This window comes from Muntiacus reevesi, chromosome 5 (assembly GCF_963930625.1).
Source record: "Muntiacus reevesi chromosome 5, mMunRee1.1, whole genome shotgun sequence".
Classification (NCBI taxonomy): domain Eukaryota; kingdom Metazoa; phylum Chordata; class Mammalia; order Artiodactyla; family Cervidae; genus Muntiacus; species Muntiacus reevesi.
This window is the reverse complement of record NC_089253.1, coordinates 97,484,394-97,496,587: the sequence shown is the minus strand read 5'-3', so window position 1 is coordinate 97,496,587 and position 12,194 is coordinate 97,484,394. Positions and strand designations below refer to the sequence as shown.

General features: G+C 57.5%; 1 protein-coding gene across 3 annotated transcripts; it reads right to left on the bottom strand.

The window, feature by feature from the left end:
• Nucleotides 1–41: 41 nt before the first annotated feature.
• NOC2L (NOC2 like nucleolar associated transcriptional repressor) lies at nucleotides 42–12,008 on the bottom strand. 3 transcript variants are annotated; one of them, XM_065936018.1, is made up of 19 exons: nucleotides 11,883–12,008; nucleotides 11,588–11,740; nucleotides 10,101–10,299; nucleotides 9,887–10,012; nucleotides 9,219–9,336; nucleotides 9,042–9,132; nucleotides 7,159–7,237; nucleotides 6,961–7,071; nucleotides 6,543–6,656; nucleotides 5,951–6,139; nucleotides 5,663–5,802; nucleotides 4,672–4,783; nucleotides 3,763–3,876; nucleotides 3,440–3,541; nucleotides 2,149–2,292; nucleotides 1,932–2,045; nucleotides 1,080–1,215; nucleotides 625–720; nucleotides 42–337 (listed from the first exon to the last, which is right to left on the bottom strand). In XM_065936018.1, the coding sequence occupies exons 1-19, from the start codon at nucleotides 11,906–11,908 to the stop codon at nucleotides 231–233; spliced, it is 2,271 nt and encodes a 756-aa protein (XP_065792090.1). In that variant the 5' UTR covers nucleotides 11,909–12,008; the 3' UTR covers nucleotides 42–230. The 3 variants fall into 3 exon arrangements, with proteins under 3 accessions (XP_065792090.1, XP_065792089.1, XP_065792091.1); XM_065936017.1 differs by having other exon boundaries at nucleotides 9,219–9,339; nucleotides 11,883–12,007; XM_065936019.1 differs by having other exon boundaries at nucleotides 9,219–9,339; nucleotides 10,101–10,275; nucleotides 11,883–12,007.
• Between the last annotated feature and the right edge of the window lie 186 nt (nucleotides 12,009–12,194).

Below are 12,194 nucleotides of genomic sequence, written 5' to 3'. Positions count from 1 at the left end.
CCGCGGTGGTTTACGGATGCAGCTCCAGGAACCAGACGGCATTTGGTACTTTCTGGTCTTTTATGTTGTAAAAATAAAGGTCTGTCCACCATCTACTGCCCTTTCACCCTGCAGGGGCGCTAACCTCAGGGCCTCTGGGCTCAGCCCCAGTGGAGAAGCAGCATGCTTGACTGCCTGGGGAGGTGGGAACACTACACAGCAGCCCCTGCAAGACTCTAGATGGGCAGTCCTCAGTCCTCCTCAGAGAGTTGTAGATCCTGCAGCTCGTCCTCTGGCCCCTGGGCCAGCTGCCACAGCTCCTGGGGGTCCAGCCCCGCCTCTGTGTCTGGGCTTCCATCTGCAGGGAGAGAGCACAGCTACATAAATTCTGCTTTATCAGGAAGAAGCCAGCCTCAGAGGTTACTCATCACTAATTAATCACAGCACTAATTAATTTATCGCTGCTGCTGTTGCCGGCTGCCAGAGCCAGCCAGGATGGAGCAGCTGGCCTGGTGTCCCCAGGGAGGGGCGGGGGCCCAGCTTAGAGCCAATGGCTCTGCCCACCCACAAGATCCCCCAAGGCAGCTCTGGGCTCCAGACATGGACTCAAAAACCATAGCAGGCCTCACTCTAGGAACCACTTACCCTCTGACTTGCTGACTTCCTCCTCCCCGTTGCTACTGCTGCTGTCATCGTCCTCCTCCTCCACTTTCTGCCAAGCTCCTGGGGACCCAGGCATCCCTGAAAACCAAGCACAGGTGCCCATGGGAGTGGACCCACGAGCAAATGCAGAGGTGGCCGCTAAAGCAGGAGGGAGGCTAGGGGCACAGCCTTGTACCACACCTTCCCTTCAGTCTCCTTTGTTCAACTGGAGAAGACCCGGAACTGCCCCCAAAAAGTTGTGGTGGGAGGGGGTGACACAAGGCTTAGGGGTCCATGTTCCAATTCCAGGAGGGCCCCCACCTCAAAGTCAGCCACGTGGCAGGAGGGGCAGAGGGGTTATGACAAGTGCCCTTCCTGTGGTTCCATGAGGTGGGAAGCCTGCTAGGCGCACCTGCTCCCATGACCCCAGCGCAAGCTGAAGCTCACTCAGGCCAAACCTCTCTTTGTGAAGTCCGGGGCATCATCCTGATCATCACTATCCAGATCGAAGAGGTCCTTGAATTCTGCCCTGTCCTCATCCTTCCTGTCCCCCACCTTGCGGCGCTTTACCTCTGGGAAGTTCAAGTCTTCCAGCTGGAAGGACAGGGACCAAGAGCACCAGGTGAGGGCAGTAGCCCACCCACCACAGCCAGAGCCCAACTCACATTCCCACTGATGGCTTTACCAAGACCCAGTCCTGCTCCCTCCTCCCCACCGAACACCCCTCCAATAGCCTCCAGTCAACCCTCCAAGTGAGGACCCTGCCTGGCCACTTTTGGGCCGATTGGTCAGCATCACTGGATAGGATTCCTGGACAGTGGCCTCACCAGGCCAGTTAGCAGGCCACTAAGTGCCACTGAAGCTCCAACCTTCCTGTTCCCCCCAATTTCAGCCATTACCCCAGAACAGACAGCAGCCCACACTGACACCAGGGCACGGTTGCAGACAGCCATATCACTTGGCACGAAGCCATCCCCTCAGGTCACACTATCCACACCCACTGCTCAGGACCAGACCCAAAGACAGAGCTAGACCTCTTCCAGCCCTCCCTGCAGGTCCACATGACAAGGTCAGCCCAGAACTCACCCCACAAAAGTCCCAGCCCATCAGGCCTGAAAAGGGGCAGCAGATGCTCTGCCCCAGCACAGCCTTGGGGCCTTTCCTCCTGGGGGTCACAGGAGAAGCCCCCAGACTCTACCTGGCTCTGCTCACCATCTGCTCTGTCAGAGCAGCAGCAGCTGGGGGCAGCACCCACCAACCCCCACTCACATCCTCCCAGCCAAGCTCATATCCCAGAACCCATGCCATACTCGTTCTTTGCCACTAATCTCCAGCTGAATCTCGCGGTCCCTCAGCTTTCGCCACTGGCTGTAGTACTTGGTAAGCGGGGTCCCCTCCTCTCGGGTTCGCTTCTCCCAGGCATCCTGTGCAGAAGTCCAGGGTCATGTCCCACCCTAGGCAAACTCCCGTACACCAGCCATACACTGACTGGTGCCCCCAGGGCCTGGGCTCTGGCCCCCCGCTGACCACTGCACGCTGATCAGACACGCCGAAGGAGACTCTCTGGCGGGCACTGCGGACGTGCTCTGCGTTCTCCTGCACCTTCTCAAGCAGCTGGCGCACCTGACGGCAGTAGTTGGCCACCTTGCACTCCCGGAGGAAGGATTTCAGCTGCAGAAGAAGAGGCTCAGCCTAGCTCCAGGCACAAGGCTGTTCTGTACCGTGTGCAGTGACCGCAGACAGGCAGGGGTGGGGGGTGGGGCGATGTCATGGGTTCCTGTGTTTCAGGCCTGGGGGACGCTCCTGTGACAGGGGAGCCCTGGTGCACATGGGTGAGAGGGTGTTGCTGTGTGACCTCTATGGCCCAGCCCCTGGGGGCCTATGCAAGGCTGATGGGAGAATGTGCATCAAGCCTGGAGACCAGGCAGAGGGGTGGGCAGTGGTGGGGACAGCATGGATCTACTCTCTAGGCTACATCCCACCCACTGCCTGTCTCTGTAAATAAAGTTGTACTGGCACATTTGTTCATGCATTTCTGTGAGTTTTTTTGTCCTTCCTTCTGTGGGAAAGTTGAGCAGTTTTGAGAAACCATGTGACTGCAAAGCTTAAAATATTTACCATCTGACTTTTTACCAAAAACATTTGCTGACCCTTTTCTAGACCACGATCCCTGGGACTCAGACACAGCAGGTGCACACACACTATGTGTGGGCAGCCCCGCCCCACTCGCCACCAGGCCCAGACAAGCACAGGCCTCCCTGAGATGGGAAGTACCTAGGCTGAGGGTAAACAGACCTCGAAGTGGCCCAGAAGGAGCTCTAGGGAGGGAGGGTCCCCCCACCTCCCCAAGTATTGCCTGAAGAAAAGCTGAGGTGGACAGCCAGGGCTTGCTCCCACCCCAAACCTCTCCTATCGCATCACCCAGCTCAGGAGCAGCTGGAAAAGCACACGCTCAGACTAGTCCAACCCAGAGCTGGGGGGCCAGGTCCAGCCTGCTCAGCCCCAGCACCTGCAAGCAACCTCATGGCTGGTCTGGACCCTGGGCTGTGGCAGGGTGGAGAAGCGCTGGTAGGTCCTGGGGTCCTCACGGTGCACCCATACCAGCCCACTCCTCAGGCTCCACAGCCAGGGATCTAGCTGCCAGGTAGTGTCAGCAGACGCCGCACTGGCCAGGCTCTGCCACTCGTCCAGTGTGGCTGGGACTGCAAAGCCTCACTCCAGCCCCACATGAGGGGAGCCAGCCCGTTAGGAGATGGTCTGGTCTGCTGAGGGGTCTGGGCCCATGGAAGCATCCAGGCGGGAGGCAGCGGGCACACACCTGCAGGACAGCGGGCAGCACCAGCTCAGGGAACGCGATGCTGTGGGCCTGACTGTGTAGGTACTCCAGGGTGAGGTCATACAGCTGCTCCACCAGGCCATCCTGAGGCAGTAAGGGAGCCGTCAGCATCAGAGCAGATGGGGGCTCAGACTCACCAGGCTCCCCCAACCCTAGGAGGCCCACAAGGTTCAACTCTGGAGGGCAGTGAGCCTTCTCCTGTCCACACTCATCTGCCTCCAGGCATCCCACACACAGTGCCCTCCGACATCCTGCCATGACCCTGCCCAGGGCATTCCCAGGCCCCTCCCGGAGGCTGGGCTCACCCGATATGCCTTCTCTTGCAGGTTGACCTTGGACAGCTTCAGGATCACAGCGAAGTTGATGGGCCTGGAGCTCATGCGCCCTGGCCTCCTGTTGAAGTCAACCTGCTGGAAAATCTGTCCCAAGGACCTGTCAGCCCTTCCTGCACATGACGGGACCCTGGGTCCCTGGAGACCCTTCTTGAAACCAAGGACAAGACGCAGTGCCAAAAAAAAAAGACACAGTGCCAGCCCTTTGGCCCCCAAACACAGCCTTTTCCCCCATCAGCTTGAGTTCCAGATCTCTGGTCCCCCAGAGTCCCTGTGCCACAGAGCAGGTCCCTGGTGGAGGAAGCAGGATCAGGGCACACCTTCATATACTGCTGCTGCCCTCCTCCTCAAATGGACCAGAAAACCATGCGAACCAGTGTTTGGAGACAAAGGGTCCCTCCAGCCCAGGATCACCATCACTGCGATTTCCTCACCCACAACCACACCTCCACAGCCTGGTCCTGGTCTTTGTTGTTTGGACTGAAGCCTTTCCTGACATGAGCTGTGTGCACACGTGTACACACAGATGCACACGTGCAAGGACAAGCCCAGGAACACAGTTTTGGAATTCCGGCCCAGCTCTGCCGCTGTGATACTGGCAAACACCCGGGTCAACCCAAGTCTGTGGCTTAAAAACAGCGCTCTCGGGCCGGCCCTGCAGAGCAGCTGTCCTCACCTGTAGTGCCACTCTTGCCCACCACGCAGAGTACTCACAGGCAGGCTCCACGCAGAGCAACACCCTCGCAACACCTACGTGCTATGTCATACCCATATGCTACGGGTGAGGAGCCAGCACTCAGGACAGCGGTACCAACGTGAGGGGTGATCAGGCCACATGCAACAGAAGGCATCTCCCCCCGGCAACCTTGGGCACAGGCTCACCTCGAGGATGAAGGGCAGCACTGGGATGAAGGTGTCCGTGCTCTCCGAGAGCAGTGTCAGGGCGCGCACGCAGTGCATGCGCAGCGGGTAAAAGCGGGCCGTGGGGACCAACCTGGGCACATGGGAAGGAGGGAGTAAACAAAGGCCCAGCCTCAGAGACCCTCTTGGCCCAGCTGCCCTAACCTCTCCTCACCCACTGGGCTCCAATCTCAGGAACGGTTCTTCTCCGGCAAGGCCAGTGGCCATGCCTGCCTCGGACAAGTAAGGGCAGAGAAAAAGGCCCCCACCCAAGTTGTGAGGACCTGCCTTCTTACTCAGTTACACCGGGGCACACCTTCCCTGCCTATCAACTCAATTTCATTTCAAGGCGTGACATGGTGGGGTAGTGGAAGCCTCCGGTGAAAACCTTTCTTTCTTCCCTTCAGGAGGTCAGCGATGCCCTCTTCTGGCCACACGTGGCTCCTCCAGTCTCTGCTCCCAGAGACCAACACTGAATATTCATAGGCACACCGTGGCACGTCTCACCAAATCTGCTCTGTGCAACTGGCCTTGGGCAAATAAGCCCAAGTTCCCTTCAAACTGCACACCACCTCCTCTGCCCCGTGACCCCAAAATATATGTGTGTGCTGCATCCTCGACTAAGGTCACAGGCAACCAGAAGCCCAGCTGACAAGGATTCCGGAATGTAGGCAGAGGCCACAGACGACCTAACCCCAGACCTTCCGCAGGTGCTGCCAAGTCACAGCACCGCACGCCGGAGGCCCTGGTCACCAGGGGCACTGGCCAGACCCTCCTGGAAAATTCGCTGCTCCTGGCCTTCCCGGATGCCTCCCTTGGGTGACCTGACCCTATCCTGACCTCCAGGACAGCCTCCTGTATCCTTGTTCCCAGAAGGCCCTGTGTAACCCTAGCCCTGACCCCCAGGACACCTACGTAACCCTGGCTCCTCCCTCCTTCGGCCCCAGGGTGGCCTGCCCCATCCCCAACTCACTTGATGCAGCCGACGACAACCTGGGAGAGCGGGTAGATCAAGGGCTGCAGAGCCTCACTGGGGCAGATGGTGCTGAGGGCACGGCACCACAGGTAGAGGCAGTGCACGAACTGCCAGTTGTACACTGACTGGTATGTCTCCTGCCAGAGAAACCCACTCGGTCAGTCCCTGGGTCCCTTCCATCTATTTCACAGCCCCCACCGCCAAGGCCCCTGCCCCGCCAAGGGGCTGAGCCGTCTCTCCCACAAGGCTCAGGGCCCACGGGGGTCAGGCTCCACTCCTGCACACCTTCCTGCGTGTTGTCATGGCGTTGCGCAAGTGGATGGCGAGCTGGCGGATGTAGAGGAAGGCGTGCTGGTAGGCCACGCCGGTGTCCAGAGCCAGCAGCTCCGTCAGGGTCCGCTGCATGAAGTTGATGAGCGGCAGGGTGCTAGGAGAGGTGAACTTGCAGTTCCTCACATACGTGATATACATTTGCTGCCGGAAACACCTCAGTCAGAGCTACCTCTGAACTCCTGGTGCCCTGCGCTCCCAACGCGCAGCTCTAAGCCCTCTCCAGACACTAGGGCCTTTCCCTCAGAGCTGGCCTCAGCAGGAACCACAGACCAGACACGTCTGCTGCAGACCCCTCTCCTCAGCATGGTCCTGCTCCTCGAGTCCACCAGCCCTGGGAAGGGTCTGCAGCGCAGAAGGGAAGGGTCTCACTGGGAGGCCTGGGACCCAGGAAGGAGAGAGCTGCAGCATGAATAACCGTGGGGTCAGGCAAGGAGCCACAGTGCCCTTGGCCTGTGAAGAGCCCTGACCACAAAGGCAGCCTGCCCAGCCCTCAGGTCAAGACTTTCAACCCAGACCCCAAGGGAAGACCTGGGGGCACCGCTACCTTGAGGACGGGGCTCAGGAAGACATCCTTCTTCTGCCGGCAGACCTTGATGAGGACCACGAAGGCCAGCACCCGCAGTGTCTCCTCACCAGTGCTCCACAGGACCACCATCCTCTGCAGAGGCAAGCTGTCATCACCTGCCCCGGCCCCCCAGAGCCCAACCAGAGGCAGCCCTTCCCACAGCGCCCAGGGGGAGCCACAAGATAGAGCTCCATCAAGCAGGAGCAAAAACACAGCACGCCACCCCTCCTGAAGGCCGCACAGTGAGAATGGACCTGTCATCCACACATGTATGCACAGGGTGACAGAAAGCTGGCCCACCACCAGGGCAGCCCACCCCAAGTGTGCTCACACAGAACCCCATGGGGTAGCACAGGTGCCACCTGCACACCGCCCAGCAGTGCCCACCCCAGCGCACCTTTAGCAGCATGCGGCACTGCTTGGGAAAGGTCAGGTAGTAGGGCACAGAGCTGCCCACGTGCTGAAGGACAGCTGCTGCCACTGTCGCCTCTGCCACACAGGCCACCAGCTGGGGAGGAAAGAGAGGTCAGTGAGGCCCAGGATGTGAGTAGCCAGGCCACCATGTGACTGTAGGCCCCACCTCCCAGAAGTGCACCTGGATGACGGAGCTCAGGTAAGCCTTGACATCCAGCCGGAGCTTGGGCCACAGCGGGCTACTGGACGGCTGCAGCACCCTGTAGAGACGGCATCCCCCAGCTCAGGAGGCCACTAGGAGGCAGAGGCCAGTGTCCAAAGCACAAGGGCACGAGGACCCTGTAGAGAGAGACACCGCCCCCGCTCCCCCATCCTCCCCATGAGAAGTTCAGGGGCTCCTCCAGCTGGATAGACACAAGAAACACACTAGGACTCTCTCAAGGGTAGCCCCTAGCTACGCTTCAGGTGGGGTACCATCAAGTCTCAAACTCCCACCACATGGCCAGAGGGTTAAACGTCCTCCCTGTCTGAGCTGGGGCCAGTCACTTCCCCCAGAATCTCCAGATGGACCTCTGGCCTCTAGCTCCCACACGCTTAAGCATCCATTCTGCAGTCCCAGATCTGATCCAGGCATCACAAACGAGAACCACAAGCTGGCTTCCTTTGGGTTACTATTTTGTCTTGTTGTTGGCCATGCCTCATGGCTTTTGGGAGGGTTCCTCAATTCCTGGGCAATGGACCAGTACTGGTCCATGGCCTGTTAGGAACCAGGCCTCATAGCAGGTAAGCGGTGGGTGAGTGATCTAAGCTTCATCTGTGCTCCCCATCGCTTGAATTCTTGCCTGAACCATACTCCCACCCCACTCCGTGGAAAAATTGTTTTCCATGAAACCCATCCCTGGTTCCAAAAAGGTTGGGACCACTGGCTTACAGGATCTTGGTCTCCTAACCAGAGACTGAACTTGAGCCATGGTAGTGAAAGTACAGAATCCTAACCACTTAGACCACTAGGAAACTCCCTCGGTTACATACATTTTAGAGAAACCAGGCCACTTACAAATTAACTTCAGCAACAGTGGCAGATACTTCTGCAAGTTTCTCAAAGGCATCATCCCTCAACACTCACAGAACTCAGGACGTAGCATGCATGCGAAAGAATAAAGGACAGGGGCCCCTGAAAGTCTGCTGGCTAATGCCAGTTACTGGGCACCTAAAGCCACAACCCAGGAGGTGGTGCCACCTCCTCCAAGACCCGCCATCCTCCATGGAGACTGCTCTGCGTAGGGTAGCGGCCCCCATGGGAGCCCACATCCAGCACCACCTGTACTGCATATTTGCTGCCCGTTCACTCGCTGCCTGGCTCCCTCCACCTTCACGGGTCTATCAGCTTCCCTGGTCCCCTCAGACAGAGCCACTTCCACATGGCCGTGACTTCCTGACCCATCAGTCCAGCCCCCACCACCATGAGACCTAGGTATTCCCACCCCCGAATCCTGGCCTCCCCCACCTCCCGTTCAGATGGTCACAGCAAGACCTCTCCTTGGAGCTTCCCAGACTCCTCTGAGCCCCAATATAACCCACAACCTGTCATGTCAGCTACTCATCTCTGCCCTCTGAAGCCCTTCCACAGCATTCTCTGCACAAGCAACCTCTAATATGGAAGTCAAGGCCTGGAACCTGCATGGATGAGGCCCCTGCTTAGCCAGACACACACACACACACACACACACACACACACGCACGCACACACATGCCACAGAGCAAAAACCAAGGAGAGTAGGCGAGACTGATTAGTCCAAAGAAGAAAAGAGAGAATCCTGACCCAAGAAGATGGTGGACCAGAGTCAAGCACACACTCTGTAGCTCTTAAGGAATCTGGAGGAGGAAGGACAGAGCTACCCCCACAGGGCCCCAAGTGTCCCGCCTCTGCCAAGAGCCCTGCAAAGAGCCTGGCTCTGTCCTCAACATCCTTCTGGGTCAGGTGGGGCCACTAAATCCCAGTGCCACTACTGTTCACAGGGCAGGCCCCTGACCATGTCCCGGTGCCGTCCTCTTTTCTCTTACCTGCTGCTGTCTTTTGGGGCTTTTCTGAACAACAGCTTCTGGAGACAGCCAAAAAGATCTCTGATGCAGAAGGTGACCAGAGCATTGAACACTGCAACAACGGGTCCAGAGATAACATTCTCAGAACAGAGAATCAAATAGAGAGCCTGTATGCCTGGTCCCCTTGCCCCAGCTCACCAGCACTGTCCGTGACCTGGAATTTACTAGTCTCAGCGCCTTCCTCGTCTCCTTGGGTGGTGGCCACAGCCGCTCGGAACGCCTGCACAACTTCATGGAACAACTTTGGTGTAAGGTGCTGCTAAAGGGGCAGAAGGACCCAGATGTTGGGGGTGCTGTCAGTTGTGCTTAGCAAAGCAAAAGGCAGCTAGCTAGAGCTCCAGGAATTGCCTTGAAAGAAAGGCACCCCTCACCCATGTCTTCAGACCAAGAGCAGAAGTGGGAGCAGTGTTACTCAGCCACATGTAGGGAACAAAGAGAATCCAGAATCCTCCTGGAAGGGGCACAGGGGAGGGGTGGAGGGTCCCGGATCTGAACAATGACCCACTCCAAGTGGTATCTGGAGTCCTCCCTTTCTGTCCTTTCTTTTCCCTGCAGAAACCACTGCAAGGCCCTCAAAATGGCCCTGCCTCCACCAACTAGCAAAGACACAGAGAGACCACATCCTCCCCACAGTGGACTTCAGGGAGCCCTGGAGAAAAACTGAGAAGAAGGGGACAGGCAGAAGCCCTAGTCTCTGAATGAGAGAATGAAGTCCTGAGCCTGCACAGCCCCAAATTACTGAAATGAAGCAAGGGCAGACTCAGAGAAGGGGGGGTCAGCTGCCCCCCACCCCCGCCACTTCTCACCTTTGCTGCCTGCTTCCATTTCTCAACCATGGTGAGGGTCACAGGGACAGAATCCCTCCTCTTCCCCTTAGGTCCTCTGGGGACCCCGTCCTCCTCCTCATCCTCCTCCTCCTCTTCACTTGCTTCCTGCGCCAAACACAGGGGGTCAGGCTGCATGGGATGCAGAGGCCACAAATATGTCCCTGTCCCCCACCAACTTTGCGTAGGGCCTCACTTCCAGCATGTTTGGCAGGGAGTGGAGCTGCTCCTCTTCATCCTCAGAGCTGTCTGAATCGCTAAAGTTCAGCAGGCTCTGGTCATTCTCCTGCAGGAACTTGTAGAACTCGGGGTCTTTGTCCTTCAGCCGAGAGAGCTGGTCCTTGTGCTCAGATGCACCACCTTTACGCCGACTGAGAAGGTGGGGGTCTTCAAGTCTGATTGGCAGCCACAGCCAAGGCCGAGGGGAAATGAGTCGGGGGGAAATGAGGCTTCCTGTCCTCCTCAGAGAATCTACAAGGTTTAGTCTGCTCCCTCCATAGCAGATGCCAACAACCAAGGCAGGGGAATTTCCACAGACTAGGTTTTCAGTAGACCTCTCTCCCTCCAAAACCCAAACTCATACACTCAACAGTCTCTCTACATGTTTCAATGCACTTGTTTCAATCCCAAAACATATGACGCTGAACTTGGATTTCCTCCAAACTTGCTCTGCCCACACCCTGCTCTTGGAGAACCCACTCCAGTATTCTTGCCTGGCAAATATCATGGACCGAGGAGTCTGGTGGGCTACAGTCCACAGGGTGGCAGAAGAATCAGACATGAATTAGTGATGAACAACAACACCTCAGTTGTTGAAAATTCCCCTTTTTCAGGTACTTAGGTGAAAAGTAAACCCTCTCTGACTCTCACATTGAGCATGCAATCTGTCATGAGATCTCACCATCAATACTTTCAAAATTCTCATGACTCCTCTCCAGCCAGCAACATCTCTCAATTTCCTTGTCCATCCCTGCCCCTTACAGCTGCTCTTAGCACAGCAACCTAAGGGACCTATTCTGTTACCAGTTACATGACATTACATCACTACTTAAAACCTTGGGATAACTTACAGCTGTACTGAAAGGCAAGTAAAGTCTACAAGACCCCGCCATCATGTCTCCTGATACACCTCCTGCTACTTTCCCCCTCATTTCTGCCACAGCCCGTGCTCACCTATGAGTGAGCACTCTCACCGCAGGACCTTTTCTGCTCCTGCTGCCATTCTTCCCCTACCGCTGCAGTTTACTACCTCAGGTTTTGCTAAATTAACACCACCTTAACAGTTTTATCTATTTTACTGAACGCTGCCGCAGGCGCTCCCAGCTAGGATCCCTATTCTTTTCTCTTTTCATCCCCTTCTGCTTTTCCTTCTTGTCTGCAGCACTTTTCGCTTCTACCACCCTACACACTGTCGTTTATCCAAGGCCGGGTAAGCTCTCCGAGGCCAGAAAAGAAGACTATTCTCTAATGTTGGCTCATCATCTGGATGATTTGGCACAAAACAGACGCCCCATAAATACCGATGGAGGAATAAATAAGCCGAAGGGTCTGGGGGAGGAGTCAGAAATCCCTAGGCCTCGGTTATTAGGCGCCAAGAGGAGTAATCACACTTACGGTAGGGCGGGCCAGGAAGACTAAGGGGAGTCGGCTTACACACAGCCCATGAAGGATGCTCCCACTCACCTGGCCAAGCGACTCCCACCTGGTTCATCCGGGCCCCGGGCTGCCGCGCGCACCGCCTGCGTCTCCGCCTCTGGGGTTCCTTCGGGCTCCGATTCGGACTCGGAATCAAAGCCCGAGGCCAGAAACTCATCCACCGTCAGCTCCTCAAGGCGCCTGCGGGCCATGCCGTTGGAGTCACGACTTCCCGCCAGCCCGGTGTGCCCAGTCCGGCCTCCCCAGGGACACAGAGAGGCGCAAGGGGAGCCCCTTTGGACGTAAGCACCCTCCGGGAGGCTACATAGGAGGCTCAACTCACCGCTTGCGGCTCAGCGCCGCCGCCATGACCGCCGGACCTCAACGTGCGCCCTACTTCCGGTCCCAGCAGCCCTTGCGCCAGGAGAACTTCCTGCAGGCCGACCCCGCCCCTGGCCCCGCCCCTCAGGTGGCTTTAGGGTTCTACAACGGTGGCTGTGGCGGCATCTAGGCGGGAGGGCGCGTTCACCTCTCTTTTTTTAGGCGGGCGGCGCCCCTACTCCCAGGGTGGCAAGCGGGACTCGAGCTTCCGGCTCAGGCCTGGTTCTGTCACGGCTCCCGCACGCTTCTGTTGAGGGACGGACTGCAGAGCTCC

Bases quoted from the DNA above. Each gene is read 5' to 3' on its own strand.
- NOC2L (XM_065936017.1), bottom strand. From the start codon at position 11,908: ATGGCGGCGGCGCTGAGCCGCAAGCG. The intron at 6,657-6,960 runs GTGCGCTGGGGT...TTGCCTCTGCAG, and splicing joins AGTGCCGCATGCTGCTAAAG to AGGATGGTGGTCCTGTGGAG. The intron at 3,877-4,671 runs GTGAGCCTGTGC...TCCTTGGGACAG, and splicing joins TGCTGCCCTTCATCCTCGAG to ATTTTCCAGCAGGTTGACTT.